Raw genomic sequence first — 15167 nt, 5'->3', positions numbered from 1 at the left:
TAAAATAAAGAATAACGGTTTAAAGTTATATTTACGCCGGCATCAGATTCAATGCACAATTCGATGTGTCAACAATTTTGACAGAAATTATTGTACAACAAGTCGCTATTCGATTCGTCTTTCAGACAATTAAATAAATAACCTAAAGAAATTAGGTATCATTCAAATTTCAGAGTGATCTCGATTCGATTTGATTGAGACTTTATAGATGAAAAGATTTCCAATGTATAATATATATTTATATTAAATATATTGAATGTGTACCTCAAAAGTTAATGTGTTAGATTAATATTGAATTCATATTTGAGGGTAAATAATATGTATTAAATGATCACAATTTAAATGATAGAGGATTGATAAACCCAACGAAGGGTTACCGAAAGCAAGACTACGAATCCCACGTGGCCTTGCCAGTTAGGAGAGAGAAAAAGTAAAACAAAATAAAAAAATTAAATATTTCAGTTTCCCCCTCTTTCTTCTTCCCTCTCTTTCTTCTTTTCATTTATCACTTTCGGCGAACCCCGATTTCTTCTCTGGCGATTTTTCTCTCTGGCATCCCCGACTTCTTCTACTTTCTTCATCTTCTTTCGATCGAAAATGGTAAGAGAACTCTTTCGTGTATGTTCACTTCATTGTCTGCCTTCGTGTTCACTTCATACTATCTTTTCAGGCTGGTGGTCCAGGTACATCTCCATACAAGACTCCAAGATCTCCCAGATCTCAAAGGACAAGGTAAATAATATTTTCTCTTTTAGAATCGTAGATCATTTTAATGATTTGAAGATCGTTTAGCTTTTTGCGGTTAGGGTTATGGATTTTAATGATTTTAACGATAGAAAACTATGATTATTGTGTATTTGCTGCATTATGGGTCCGGAAATGGATGGTTTAGAGACCCGAAAGTATGATTATATAATGTTTGGCTGTTGTTATGAGTTTAGTTGCAGAACTAATTTCAATTAGGTTGTAAGAAAAATCATTTCTGGTCCCGAAACCACTCATTTCCAAAAAAAAAAAAAAAAAAATTCCGTTTCGGGTCCCGAAACCAGATTTTCTGATCCCGAAACCAGATTTTCTGGTCCCGAAACCAGCTTTTCTGATCCCGAAACCAGCATTTTTTGTCCCGAAATCACCATTTTATGATGATTTCAAACTCCGAAATGGTTTCTATACGATCTTTTATGGCTATTTTATTTTTTTATAAACCAATCATCTTATTGTAATGTTAATTTGATTTGTAAGTCATGTATGAAGATCCAAATCTTCTTATTGATCAAGTTAATGAAGAAATGAGATTATTTGAGATCTCTCAAATTGTAGGTTGTATTTTAAATGTGATATAAATGACAGATTGTAACATTGTAAATAAATGTTTAATTATGTAAATTTCTAGTATAATAACATTATCTTCAATTATTTTTAATTTTCTAAGATTCATTATAATGTTTCAGATTAAAAAAATTAAAAAAAAAGTGTCCCGAAATCACTAATTTCTGGTCCCGAAACCACTCATTTCGGGTCCCGAAACCACTCATTTCCAAAAAAAAATTTTTTTTTTTCTGTTTCGGGTCCCGAAACCAGCTTTTCTGGTCCCGAAACCAGCATTTTTTGTCCCGAAACCAGCTTTTCTGGTCCCGAAACTAGCATTTCTAGTCAATAATCTTATTGTAATGTTAATTTAATTTGTAGGTCATGTATGAAGATTCAGATCTTTTAGAACTCTAATCTAAATCGATTCAGCAGCTAAACCATAAACGTTAAACATAAATATTGATATGACAATCATTTCGAACGGAAGATAAACGAAAGAAAGAAAAAAGACTTTATATTTCAATCGATCGGAAGATAGAAGTCGATGAAACGTTTCAGTAAGATCGACAGTGGGTTGGGTTTTGGGAAATGGAAACGAAAAATAAAGAGAGAGATTGTCGTGGGGGTTTTGGTTTGGGGAAAAAATGAAACGTTTCATTAACGGAAGAAGTCTTACCATTTCGATTGATCGGAAGAGAAGTCGGTGAAAATGAAAGAAGAGAATCGCCGGTGGGTTTAGGAAAAATGAAACAAAAGAGAAAGAGAGAGAATGAAACAAAAGAGAGAGAAAGAATAAGATTTTGGTTTTGGGGGGAAATAGAAAGATAGAAATAATATGATTTTGGTTTTGGCGGAAAAATAGAAAATTTCAATTTTATTTTTTTCTCTCTCCTAACTGGCAAGGCCACGTAGGATTCGTGGTCTTGCTTTCGCTAACTTGTCGTTGAGAATATCATTTCTCTAAATGATATTGTGTTATCAGAAAAATAATTCCAAGAGAAAAATACTGTCTTATTTTAAAATATATATATATATACATTTTGCTAAGATTATTTAAAATAAATATTTATGAGACAAAGAAAAAATGTACTAATTCACATTGAAAAAACATGTGAGGAGCATATGATGCTGAAAATAAAAATGAGTTTTGAATACTAACATAAAATTAAAAAAAAAAAAAAAAAAAAAACCATTCCTTTGCCATACACATTATTTGAAATCAAATTTTTCTATATTTTCGACGAGGAAAACTCAAGTTGAAAAAAATGTGAAATACTTGAACAATTTTTTAAAAGAACAAACAATTCGATTTAATAAAGAATAATCTAAAATCAGGAAAATGGAAAACATATAAATCATATATCCATCCATCCTTGAATCTTATAAATGTCATTTCTCTTTTTCTTTTTAAGTTTGATAAATAAATATATATAATAAAAAAAATGAATGCGTGTATGGTCTGTATTGATATCAACATCATGTAATTAATTGGTTAGGTGATTAATGGTAGTTGGGTTGGTGGATTCATTCAATCCAACTTCATATCAATTTATTACATATCATTATTTAAATAAAACTCAATTAGTTATAGGTAGAATGAGATGTGACCAAATGATTTGGTTCAGTGTCTTTTCGCTTGAATTGTGATTTTGGTTAAAATTGATTTTAAAATAATTAAAAAAAATGTGAATAATTCTCGCAATTTGAATTGCTGGGTAATATTTATATTTTGTTCTCGAATTTGAGTTTTTTTCACTAAATAAAATTTGAAGTTTGAATTGTGTCTATAAGAAATGGAATTATCATATTTTTGTTATTTTTCCTAAACTAACAAATATATGTATTCTTTCTTAAAAGTAACATTTGTTTTAATTAATTTATACAAAAATATCAATTATATCTCTTTTCAAAAAAAAAATTTAACTCTTATCAAACCTGACACTCAAGTAAATTTTATATAATGTTATATGTTTTTAAAGTTTTCTAAAAAATAAATAACAAATCTATCTATTTTCAAATCTTTCTTCACGAGCCCATATTATTTTAACAAATTTATCTATTTCAAATGTATTTTTTTTTTTTAAATACTCAATTTTAGAAAAGAAAATATTTCAATTGCAAACATACTAAATTATTTAGAAAAAACAAAATTATACAACAAAATAACAAGACAAACTGTTTGGTTTATTTTCGACAAAGTTTTAAATATTAAAAATTGTGATAATTTGAGTTTTATATGATACAATTTAAAGTTTAAATCTCATTCGATAAAAACGACTTAAATTTTCAACTAAAGTAATAAAAAAACATCATTGCATAATCCTAATTAATATAAGTTATCGCTTCTTTTAGCCTAGCGACAACAATATGTGAATTTCCTCAGCCTCCAAACCCGCAGAGATTGGGTTCGAACCCGTTAGACGACAAATTATGCGCCTAGTTCAATTTTTAAGTGTGTTTATGAGTTACAATATATATTTAACCTACGAGGATTAATCGCAAATCAAAAAAGAAGCAGAACCAACCACTCATAATGCTTCGAAAGAAGTTTCACATTAGTCTTTCGAACAAACAATGAGGGGTGGTCCACGTCTTGGCCGGTTTAGTCGGAAAAAAATCAAATTCTTAATTTTGTTTAACTTGTTATACTGAAAACATAAATAATTTTTTGTATTATATTAAAATAAGTAGGTTAAATGTTTTAATAATTTCTATAAGGTCTTAAGTTCAAACCTAGGTAAAGTACAAGGGTCTTCCAGATCTAAAACTAAATAGTAAAGGATTGTATCTGTCCATTGTCCTTTCTGGCCCGGCTATCTTTTTAAATTAATTTTAAAGAGAGAAGAGATCTGCTACATATCATATCAACCTAACTACATCTCTTTAACCTCACAACAAAAATGACATATATTAGAAAAATCTATATAAAAATAACTAGTTTATAGAAAGTCAATATATGTATGGTTTAGGAAAGTGTACTCAAAAACCATATAAATAAAATAACAAATGGTTTATATAAAATGGGTTAAATCAGAAAGTATACTGAAAACCCTGCTTCTTATTGAAATTCAAGTCTTGAATACAAGAAGGAAGACCTAACAACAACAACTGAAGATCTTGAGATAAAAGTTTTCTACTTTTGAAAACATATCATTCCATCTGACTTTTGATTTAAATTATTTGGTAGACGACGGTCTATGTCATCGTGTAGCCGGGTCCTCCACCGCCTTCAGGCACGGCCCACTCAATATTTTGTTTTGGGTCTTTAATATCACAAGCCTAACCAATTCAAACAAAATAGTTAAATTTCTTTGACATGGTACAAAGAAAGGAAATTTGCGCCTATTTTGAAACTCTGATATTTTGCCATAGAAAATCTTTTCAGCCAGGGGCGGATCCATGTACAAAACTACATGGACTTTAGCACGGTAGCCTAAAACACTTTATATGTATTTGACAATAACGACAATATTTTTCCGTCGTTATTGACAAGTTCCCTGTCGCTAAGAAATAACATTCACATTAAAACTTGATATTATTCAATTTATTGTCAAGCTAACCCGGATAGATTTTGTATAAAAAATTTAGCCCGGGTAGATTTCAAATCCGGGCTCTGCCCCTGTTTTCAGCTAAAGTTGTTTTGGATCATGATTAAGATTATAGTATGATTTTTACATTATTTGGTAAAAAGAATTGTTTCTTTTTAATCATGATCCAGATTGTTGAGATTTTTGTTATGCAGATTTTTCGGGATTACGATAAAGATGAAAAAATAATGCATACCAAAACATCGCAATTTTAAGATATCGCTTCTGGGCTAAAATTTTGTCAATCAGAAATTACCTTGCAATGCAAGCAATTTTGGGCGTTGATTTGCAGCTTCAGTTGACCTGTTTCATCAGGATTGTACCTTAACATGTCAAGAATGAGCAAAAGAAACATAATCTGAATCAGAGATGATTTAAGTCAACTGTAAAATTTCAGTTCAGAAAAGAGACTAAAATATATATTACTCGTAAACTCTTGCTGGACAATATCGTGCTTCTGGACCAGCATACTTGGGCAAGTTCACTAGTTCTGGAATCTCGGGATCTCTCAGTCGAAGATGAGCTGGTTGATCATGATCATGGTTTGTATTGCTCCTAATAAAAAAGGAATTGACCATTCATTATCCATTTATGAAACTTGTAGGCCATATGCAGAAATCTCTGTTTCAAAGTCCAGTTTATAGAGAATGGCTTAAGTGTGAACCTATAGAGAGAAGTTGGAACATCAAAAGATATAATCCCGTCTGGTTTTGGGTACTGAATTGGGGAATGAGACTCGGCTTCCTACAACAAAATAAAAAAATAATAATAATCGCGACATTTTATAGAAACTCTTGTTCCACTATAACATGTTCCACAAGTACTTACATCTGTAGCTTCATGATCGGCCTTTCCATGTTTGAGCGTAAAAGGAGACTTCCCTCTTAATATATAGCTGCAATACGAAGTGCTCAATAATTGTTGTTCAAAATGAATGGTTTCATTTTTGTAATTTTCTAGTTGTTCCAAAGTTTTATAAGTTGAATTAATCAAATTCAATTTTTCTCGTTTTCTAATTTAGAGTACCCATTTAATCAAAACTGCTTTGCTTCTATTTACATTTTACTCAAGCGAGCCCGAACTTTTTTCTAACTGTCCAATAGCCCTCCCGGGTAGTTATTCTGAATTTCGAATAGTATTCAAGATCCTCTGTTTTCGATTATCTAATATATCACTTCTCCAACAAAATAAATAAATAAATAATCGCAATGTCCATATAGTTTGGGAAAATCTTACTGTTCTATAGCACTAAGAGCTAAACCCGGAAGAAGTCCATATTCAAAAGCCTGCAATGAGAGTGAAGTAGTAAGAAACTTATTTAATCTTAGAACTGATTTGTATCTCTTCAGGGTAGTATGGTAATTAGTAGTAGTATAGGGGTAGTATGATAATTAGTAGGATAGTGCTTCTTCTATTTTTATCTTTTGTTTTGTTAAGGAAAAACTGGTATGAGGAAAGATAGCTACTAATGTGTAATTACCATACTGCCCCTATACTATTATTAATTACCATACTATCCTTCTACTATTGCTAATATATCCTACTGTTATCAATACATATAAGAAGGGAAAAATGTCTAAAATGATGATACAAAGACAGACCATCCAATTAAAGGAGACGATTGGTGATACTTACTGGTCGGTAGTTGCGGGCTCTATGAAGCTCTTCCCATATCCACGATTTCCTCAAGTTATCCCAATATGTTTCCATGGTTGAACCACTTTCTTGAAGTACATCAAATGCAGATTCTGCTGCCAGCATACCTGTGTGTGAAAATAGGATGTTTATGAAACAGGGAGAATCATGTCTGTGCTTACGAGAAGAGAGAAAGAATTCGTTACAATTTGATAAGAAGGTGATGTACAAAGACAGCGATTAGAAAATAACAAGTTTAATAAGCGACAATTAGAAGTGTAAGAAATTACAGAAGAAAAAAATTTGGGAAAAATAAAATTATATGGCAAAAGAACCTGATTTCATTGCAGTATGAGTTCCTTTGATTTTTGGAACATTTAAGAATCCAGCTGAACATCCAAGAATAGCTCCTCCAGGAAATACTGGATATGGAATAGACTGAAATTTAACTAGCATCATATTCATATTTGCATATAATCTACCAATAACTATTTTGCTACTGAAAAATTAAATACCATAAAATACTAAAACAAACATGATGTGAAGTGATGCTTACAGTTGTAAGTACCATCTTATAATTGAGATTTTTGTCCTAATTTTTTAAATCTTAAGCTTCTTTTCCACAAATGGTGAGGTAAATATTTTTTTAAGACCCAAGATTTTCACTAATCCACTGATAGCGTGAAGGTTACATCGGACGTGAAAAAAAGGGTCACAACAGTTCAATGCAAGTCACAATAAGATTTGTCATGAATAAAAATCACAAGTATGAAACAAGGTTATTTTTTTATATCTTTATCATTCAAATACACTCCTTGATGCTAAAACAAAATATCCAACTCTTCATATTTCCAAAATCTTTACACAACTTTTAGTGTCGGGTGCTAGAAACATAAAGAAAATTAAAATCCCAGTTGTACCTGAAACCCGCCTTCGTTCAATGTACGAGCACCATATTGGAGAACCGTTCCTCCTTCAAGGAGAGTTCTGATTGCAGGATGACATTTTAGCCTCTACAAAGAAGAAACCAGCACAAGCAAGGTAAGCTCCCCAAGTATTGTAAATGGAATGAAATTAAAATTTCAAGGAATCACCAAAGAAGGAATTTCAGGGAACAAAAAGCATAAGAGCTTCTTTGAACAATCCAAATATATATATGGACTCCCTTTAAAAAAAAGTACTAAGAATATTTTGGTCATTTTATCCAAATAAACCACTTTTACATCAAACAAATAATTTTTTTTCCAAATAATCCAAAAGTTCAATTAAGATTATCTGAAATCGAAATTTCCACTTTCTCTCAAGTTAGAAGTATTGAAATAAAATTCCAGATCCTAGCAAAAAATAAAATTTCAGAAAGCTCTTTCTAGGGGGGATATAATACGGATGCACCCATAGCCTAACGATTGAGATCTTCACCTGCCATACATGTGAATTGGGGCACTCTACTTTATCCTCAAAATACCACTACAATTCTCCCACTGAAAGGCCTATATAGTTTCCTCTACCTTAAGAAGCTCCAATCAAGAACATTATCCATTAGTTAAACTTCTACAATTATTAATGTGTTTGAAAAATCATTTGTGAAGAATAGTAACTATAGCAGATTAGCAGGAAAAAAAGGACCGCAATTAAAGGATATTTTTTTCCCTCAATTATACTGATTAAGGTGCATACCATGTTTTACAAATAATAACAATCTATGAGAAAATATGGGAAAACTATGGAAGTTATAAGTTCTTTTTACTTTTAACTAGAAGCTGCAGAAATCATTTAATTGGCATAAGATTATGGAAGCACATACCCTCTGACTAAAAACTAATAGTTTAGTTTTTTACCTGGAACTCCTCAAAAGGATTCAAGAAAGGGTTTTTATAATTTAAAGCAGCTACAAATCCAATGGAAACCTGCAAATTCAACAAGATAACATGTCCATTACCACCTAAACGAGAGCTAGCCAAAACTTAATATATTATTATTGTTAATGTTAAAGTTAACAAATTTGCAATGAGGACAGGTATATGTAATGATATCATAGGCCCACTGACACAGTCAGGGAAGACTTCGTCCAGTTTGCTGACATCTTGAATAAAGGGAAGGGTAGGCAAGCTTGAGATTTTTTGTGTCTGTGATGCAGGTAATCAGTTGGTAGTTCAGCTTTGGTAGTAAGGAATACATGTTTCATATTAATATTTATTCTTTTTTTATTTCCCTTTCTCCTCGTTTAGATATTGCTTTCCTTTGTTGTTTTGTCTTAATGTGTGTATTGTCTTTACAACTGATGCGACTTTGTTGTGGTTTTAATGATGTTTCAAAGTTTAAAAAAAAGGTTTTGTTGTTTTGAACAGATGACAAAACATCGTTCAACAACTCAATCATCAAGCAGAGTGAATTGGTAACTTAATATATTATTTTTGGTAATTACCATTATATCTGACAAGAAACTAACTAGACAAGCTTCAATAGAAAACTCTGAATTTGCTTCTCATCATACAACCAGAAAATCAATAAATTTATTACTCCATAAATTGGATAACTAAGAAAGAAAGAAATGCTGGGTAAAATCAAAAGAGTTCACTTCAATCCAATCAAATCATTATGCGCTGAACTCTATTTATGTGTGAGCTATATGCAAATGTTGAAGCAAGCAATAAGCAATACCTGCCTATCATTCATGTGGTACAAAAAGGAACCTCCATAAGTCTTCTGGTCCAAGGGCCAGCCAATTGTGTGAAGTACATGACCCGGGTTATGCTTTCTTTCATCAATTTCCCACACCTGATAGATTCAGCCTCAATAATAAGACAGACCAGAATCTTAAGTGTATTCAAATCTAAGAACATTATTATTATTATTTTATATTTCAAAGTTTGTAACAATAGAGTTTTCGTAAATGTGACTTCTAATAATACAAACAGTATATATACCAAGTCCTGAATGTTGTTATTAAACAACTCATCCATCACACTACGTTGAATTGGTTCAAATCCAAGAACATTTTACCATTAAGAATGTTGGAGGGAACTTTTCTAATAATAGATGACTGGTTTGTAAGTGAACTTCAAAGTCATTGGAAAATAAAATCTTCAATTGAAATAAAGAATAGATTTAAGGTGAAATCGCTACAAAATAATATCATACCTCCTTAATTCCTAAGGCATAAGTTTGATGTTGTGCATGAACCTTCTCCCTCAACTTGTATTTTCTCATAATTCTCTAGATTTAGATGAACATATAAATTTCTTGTTAGTTACAAGTATAAGATCCATACACTACAACCATGAGTAGAAAACCAAAGGGCTATAATTGTGGAACCTCTGATAATGACCCTCGACATCCTTCAGCAAAAAAGGTAATGCGTCCTGCATCCAATAGATTTATTTCACCATCCCATCAAACATCATTTTTTCAATCTCATCATTCAAATCATTAACTAAAATACTCTTCATTTTCCAAATCTTATAAATTTAAGGAAATGTTAAAATAGTAAATGAACCTAAATAATCTGATTTGAATGATGGCAATGGAGAAAACAATGTTATTCCAAAGCGTATTTTTCCTAAGAATAAACAAGGGATTTCCAAGTTTTTCTTTTCTATTCGGGAACCAAAGTAAATAAAATGTAATACATTTTACATTAACGCTCAGACAAAGAAATGTAGATTTATAGAACCTGCCTTTTAATTCTACACCACGTTGAAAATTGTCCTTTTTAGAACCATTTTTGGCAATCCCCATATCATTAGTTGCAATACCAGCAACATTATCATCAGCATCATATAAAATCTAGATAAGCCAATAACTTGTCAGCATCTCATAAACACTTAAAAAAAAGAAACCATTAAACAAAATAGTACCACCTCACTAGCAGAAAAGCCAGGATATATCTCAACTCCAAGCTCTTCAGCTTTTACTCCCAACCATCGCACTAACTGACTTAAACTGCATACAAAAATCAATAGTAAAATATGGCATAATTCTTCAAGAGAAAATGACAATAACACATTCATGTAGCTCGGCTCCAAAAATCTTCCAATCTTGGGGAATGGAAACGATAGTGATAATAATAAACAACATGAAACAAAGAATAGAGAAGAACCTTTTTTTCCAATAAGCATAGGGGAAATGAACAACTAATATATCGAGATGTCAAAGAAAATAGTGAAATTCAATGAAATCAGTAACAGCCAAAACCAGAGAAGTGGGTCTATATCATCAAAAATATGTGGACAGAAAACAATTGTAAATATTCTTCAACAGACAAGAATATAATATCTTAAATATGAAGCACATGATAATAAAATTAAAATTCCTCTCCCAATTCAATAAAAAAGGACAAGCATTTATCTGTTTAGAAGACAAAAAAGTTCAATTGATATCCCATCTTTAAACTACCAAAAAAATGAAATGGAAATCCCAAAATTCCAATGGCTTAAATATGCATTTTTAGTACAAAGAATCAAAACAGTGATTGAATGAATATTACCTTATAACATAGTTCCCCTCATTATCAAAAGGGCTTGGAAGTGAAATGGCACGATTCTTAGTGAGAAACATAAACTTATCAGAAGAAACAGGAATTTTGATTGGTGCCTGCAAATATATTTTAGAAAAGTATATAATACCCCCCTAGTAACCCCACCATGGAGGATAAAACAATGAATTCCACATGACAATATGTAATCACTTTTCATACAGTACTTCCTGATAACAAAATGATTGTGTCTACCTCTTCATGTTTCCACTGGGGGAGAAGTTCATCCAATGCCCGCGGCTCAAAAACATTGCCAGACAAGATATGAGCACCTACAGTGGCGATTACAATTACTATATGGAAAGGATGAAGGAATTCTAGTGAACATTCGATGGAGAAACAGATGAACATACACACCCACTTCAGCGCCTTTCTCGACGACACAAACTGACAAATCAACATCCTTCTCTTGGCATAATTGCTTCAACCTGATTGCAGCTGATAGTCCAGCAGGACCAGCACCGACAACCACCACATCATAATTGAGAGTTTCTCTTGCCGGCTCGCTACTGAAACATCTTACTCTATGAGATAAGTCCAGAGAATTCATCAAACATGTTTGATTCCGGCTTGCTTTCCTAAAATCTGACAAATTCAGCGAGCTTATGAAACTATTGGAGGATGGAGATTGTGGGTTTGAAGAAATTGGAAGTCGAGAGGTGTGGGGATGACGAAAAAGTGCGTCATTTGGATTAGAGAGACGATCAGCGGAGATGAAACGGATATTGGGTGGAGTATGAAGGGTCGGTGAATAGGATTTGAATTGGGTTCTGGATTTGGAGGAGAGAAAGAGAGATCGAAACATGATTATGAAGAGAGATTGTACTTGGGTTTTTAGTTAGGATAACTCAGAAGAATCTAACAAGTTCTGCCATTAACAAGAAGCTTGCTTTCATTTGAGAGATGCCGTAACGAATGTAATCACTAATCAATCAATTGTTTTAAGGGATTGGTTTTATTTTTGCTATAAAGGATAAGAACTAAAAATGCCAATTTAACTAAGTTACAAAGGGTTTCATTTAATTAATATTTTTTTTCCACTTGGGTTACTAATTTATTTAAACTAACTTTAATTTAGAGTAGATAATGTCCAAATTTTTGTAAGGAATAATGTCTAATTGAATGAGTAAATTTAAAATATTGTAAGAGAGAATTTTTAAATTTTTATTCTACTCATCAAATTTTTATAAAAAATTGTCTGACATTTATCATTACCTTATAATTTGTTACTTGGACTAGTTTTAATTTATTTATATGGAATTATATAAAAAGTTATAGTTAAAAGAATTTAACCTGAACTATAGTCTATCATAATATTTTATTGCTTTTCATCGTTGTTTGTTGCATAGTTTTATTAATGAAAAGATAGACATGACACATCCTCAAGGTTTATGCAAGGGGCAAATTTGATCAAATAGCCCTATTATAATTTTTCCACAAAAGACCAAATTACCCTTAATATATGTCTTCTAATTTCCCTCCGTTTCCCTTATTTCTTCATTTCATTTCTCTTCTTTCTCTCTTCTTCTCCCCCGATCGACCGTTGATATCATCTCTTCTTCTTCCCGACCAACGAAGCCGATCAACGAAGCAACTCCCTAATCGATCAACGAAGTCGATCATAGAAGCAACCCCTAACTCCCCGATTAACGCAGACAACAACTCTCAGCGATCCCATCAACTCCCAACGTCGGAACGCCAGTGACGACATCTTCATCATTTCAGGTGAGTTTTTCTGTCGTTTTCCTCTTTCATGCATGCTGAGTTGAAATGGTTTTAGAGTTTTAGGGTTTAAGATTTTAAGGGGGGAATTGTTTTGTGAATGCTGAATGGTTTGAAATGGTTGTGTTGGGTGTGAATGCGATTGAAGTTTGGCTCAGTCCTCTTATTTATCGATTCCGTTGCACCATTATCTCACACAAAGGAGGCAACCCTCTCACTAGCATCCAAACACCACAAAGGAATTTGACCTCTACCTCCCACCAAGAGAGTAATATCTATTTATATTATTAGGTCAAGCACAATAAGCGGGTTACTAGAGATTGGGCCACAATGTTGGGCCAACCAATACCCAACAGGTTGCAATATGTATATTACGTCTGCGCATTTGCATTTTGCGTTTGCGAAGATGAATTTTGTGTCTGCGCAATTGTGTTTGTGCAAATTGCATTTTGCGTCGGCGCAATTGCATTTTGCGTTTGCGAAGATGAATTTTGTGTCTGCGCAATTGTGTCTGTGCAAATTGCATTTTGCGTCGGCGCAATTGTGCAGACGCAAAATTAATCTTCACATACGCAAAATGCAATTACGCCGACGCAAAATGCAATTTGCGCAGACACAAATGATTTTGACCAACGCAAAATGCATTTACCCAGACACAAAATGAGTTTTCTTGTGTTTTTATTAGTCTAACATAATGTTTCTTTGCAGGTGGCACAAACCAAAACCAAAACCAATTCCATTATTGAGAAGTTTCTTGGTCGTGTCTCATAGAAATCCACCAGCACATGTTTGTCAAAGATAAAGGAAAGGTTTAATAAACTTGATCTTATGGATAGGGTTTTGCAGACCCAATTTCAGCATATATTGAAAGCCCCGACTATATTTTTCTCAAGAACAATAATCCATCAAATGCTGATAAGGAAAAACAACTCAAATTCGAAGGAGATAAGGTTTCTGGTCAATGGTTAGGAGCTCTGATGGGACAATAAGGAATATGCCTTGGTGACAGGCCTCAACTTTGGCAGATTTTTTATGGTAGAAAACATGCACGTTGAAGAATGTCTACAATGTCCACCCCTAGTCTGTAAATATTTTGGGGGTAAATGATTATTAGAGTGAAAGAGGTTCAAGCAAGTTTCCTCTGATGCTCTGATAAGGAGGATGCATGAAAGATGTGCTCATATACCTGATTTACTAATATCTTTTCGTATATGATAATAGGAGGAGGGTAAGTTTGGAAATCTTTCGCATAGTGGAGGACATGGAGATGTTCTCCAATTTCCATGGGGAAATGTGTCCTTTAGTGCAAATTTAAAGGTATTGACAAAGACATGAAATATCTCTGGGAGTTATATCTGACCAAGAGGGAAACTTGCAAGGGAAAAAACGACTGTGATGTCGCTTATACTATTCATGGGTTCGCACTAGCCTTCCAAGTATGGACCTATGAGGTTGTCAAGACATTTGTCCCTAAATTTACGTGAAGGATCGAACGGGAAAAGTCTATATGCCCAAAGATATTGCTCTATACAGCCTTCAGGAGCAACAATAACACTATCTAGGAGGTAGTCATTGCCCTCCTAAAGTGCAATGTGTTCATCGAGATTGATGAGTCTGAGGAAAAGAAGAGGAAGTATTGTGGGGAGGACTTTGAAGATATGGGAGACTACATTTATTATTATTTTTCGAACTAGATGGTAAGAGAGAACGAATGAAGATGAAAGTACTCCCAAAGATGAAAGGACTACCATGGGTTAATACACTAATTTGTGTTGACAAGTGCACTAATTCTTTCGTAAAATACATGTTGCGTAGACGCAAATTCAATTGCGCAGACACAAAATGTAATTGCGCAGACGCAAAATGCATTTGCGATGGCAAACAATTTGCGTTGGCAAACAATTTGCGTTGGCAAGTGCACTATATGTCGGCGCCAATATGGATATAATTTTTACTAATTTATTATTACTAATATTATTTATAAATGTGTTATATTATTAAAAATGTATATAAATTATTTATTAATGTGATTAAATTATTTAAATGATTATATAAATATAAAACTAATATAATTGAGTTAAATCTTTGATAAAGAATTTGTTATAGAGTTGTTCAATTTTTTATATATAATTATAATGGTAAGTTTTATTTTTTTAGAATATTTGTTATATATAAATATGAATTAAGTAAATTTTTGTATATATAATTATAATGGTAAGTTTTATTTTTTTAGAATATTTGTTATATATAAATATGAATTAAGTAAATATACTAAAATGAATTAGTCACCTTAAAATCATATGTATAGATAATCTTATGTATATATATATATAATTTATTACTAATAATTATTTTAAAATCATATTATTTGTGCTTAA

The 15167-nt window shown here is 32.2% G+C and overlaps 1 protein-coding gene across 1 annotated transcript; it reads right to left on the bottom strand.

Annotated features, from left to right (window-relative positions):
* Positions 1 to 4309: 4309 nt before the first annotated feature.
* On the bottom strand, positions 4310 to 11968 carry LOC124943899 (electron transfer flavoprotein-ubiquinone oxidoreductase, mitochondrial). The gene is made up of 18 exons (XM_047484359.1): positions 11425 to 11968; positions 11263 to 11339; positions 11020 to 11126; positions 10394 to 10475; positions 10211 to 10319; positions 9849 to 9895; positions 9675 to 9749; positions 9195 to 9311; positions 8372 to 8440; positions 7454 to 7546; positions 6869 to 6971; positions 6534 to 6661; positions 6135 to 6184; positions 5727 to 5793; positions 5563 to 5642; positions 5325 to 5453; positions 5155 to 5221; positions 4310 to 4590 (listed from the first exon to the last, which is right to left on the bottom strand). Exons 1-18 carry the CDS (start codon positions 11870 to 11872, stop codon positions 4507 to 4509), a joined length of 1932 nt encoding a protein of 643 aa, XP_047340315.1. The 5' UTR covers positions 11873 to 11968; the 3' UTR covers positions 4310 to 4506.
* Positions 11969 to 15167: the final 3199 nt, after the last annotated feature.

Source organism: Impatiens glandulifera, chromosome 1 (genome assembly GCF_907164915.1).
Source record: "Impatiens glandulifera chromosome 1, dImpGla2.1, whole genome shotgun sequence".
In the NCBI taxonomy this organism is placed as follows: domain Eukaryota; kingdom Viridiplantae; phylum Streptophyta; class Magnoliopsida; order Ericales; family Balsaminaceae; genus Impatiens; species Impatiens glandulifera.
The sequence above is the reverse complement of the archived record's forward strand: the minus strand, read 5'-3'. Positions and strand labels throughout refer to the sequence as shown.

Bases quoted from the DNA above. Each gene is read 5' to 3' on its own strand.
- LOC124943899 (XM_047484359.1), bottom strand. From the start codon at position 11,872: ATGTTTCGATCTCTCTTTCTCTCCTCCAAATCCAGAACCCAATTCAAA. The intron at 11,340-11,424 runs GTGTGTATGTTC...TCGCCACTGTAG, and splicing joins CGAGAAAGGCGCTGAAGTGG to GTGCTCATATCTTGTCTGGC. The intron at 7,547-8,371 runs GTAAAAAACTAA...TCTTCTTTGTAG, and splicing joins ATCCTTTTGAGGAGTTCCAG to AGGCTAAAATGTCATCCTGC.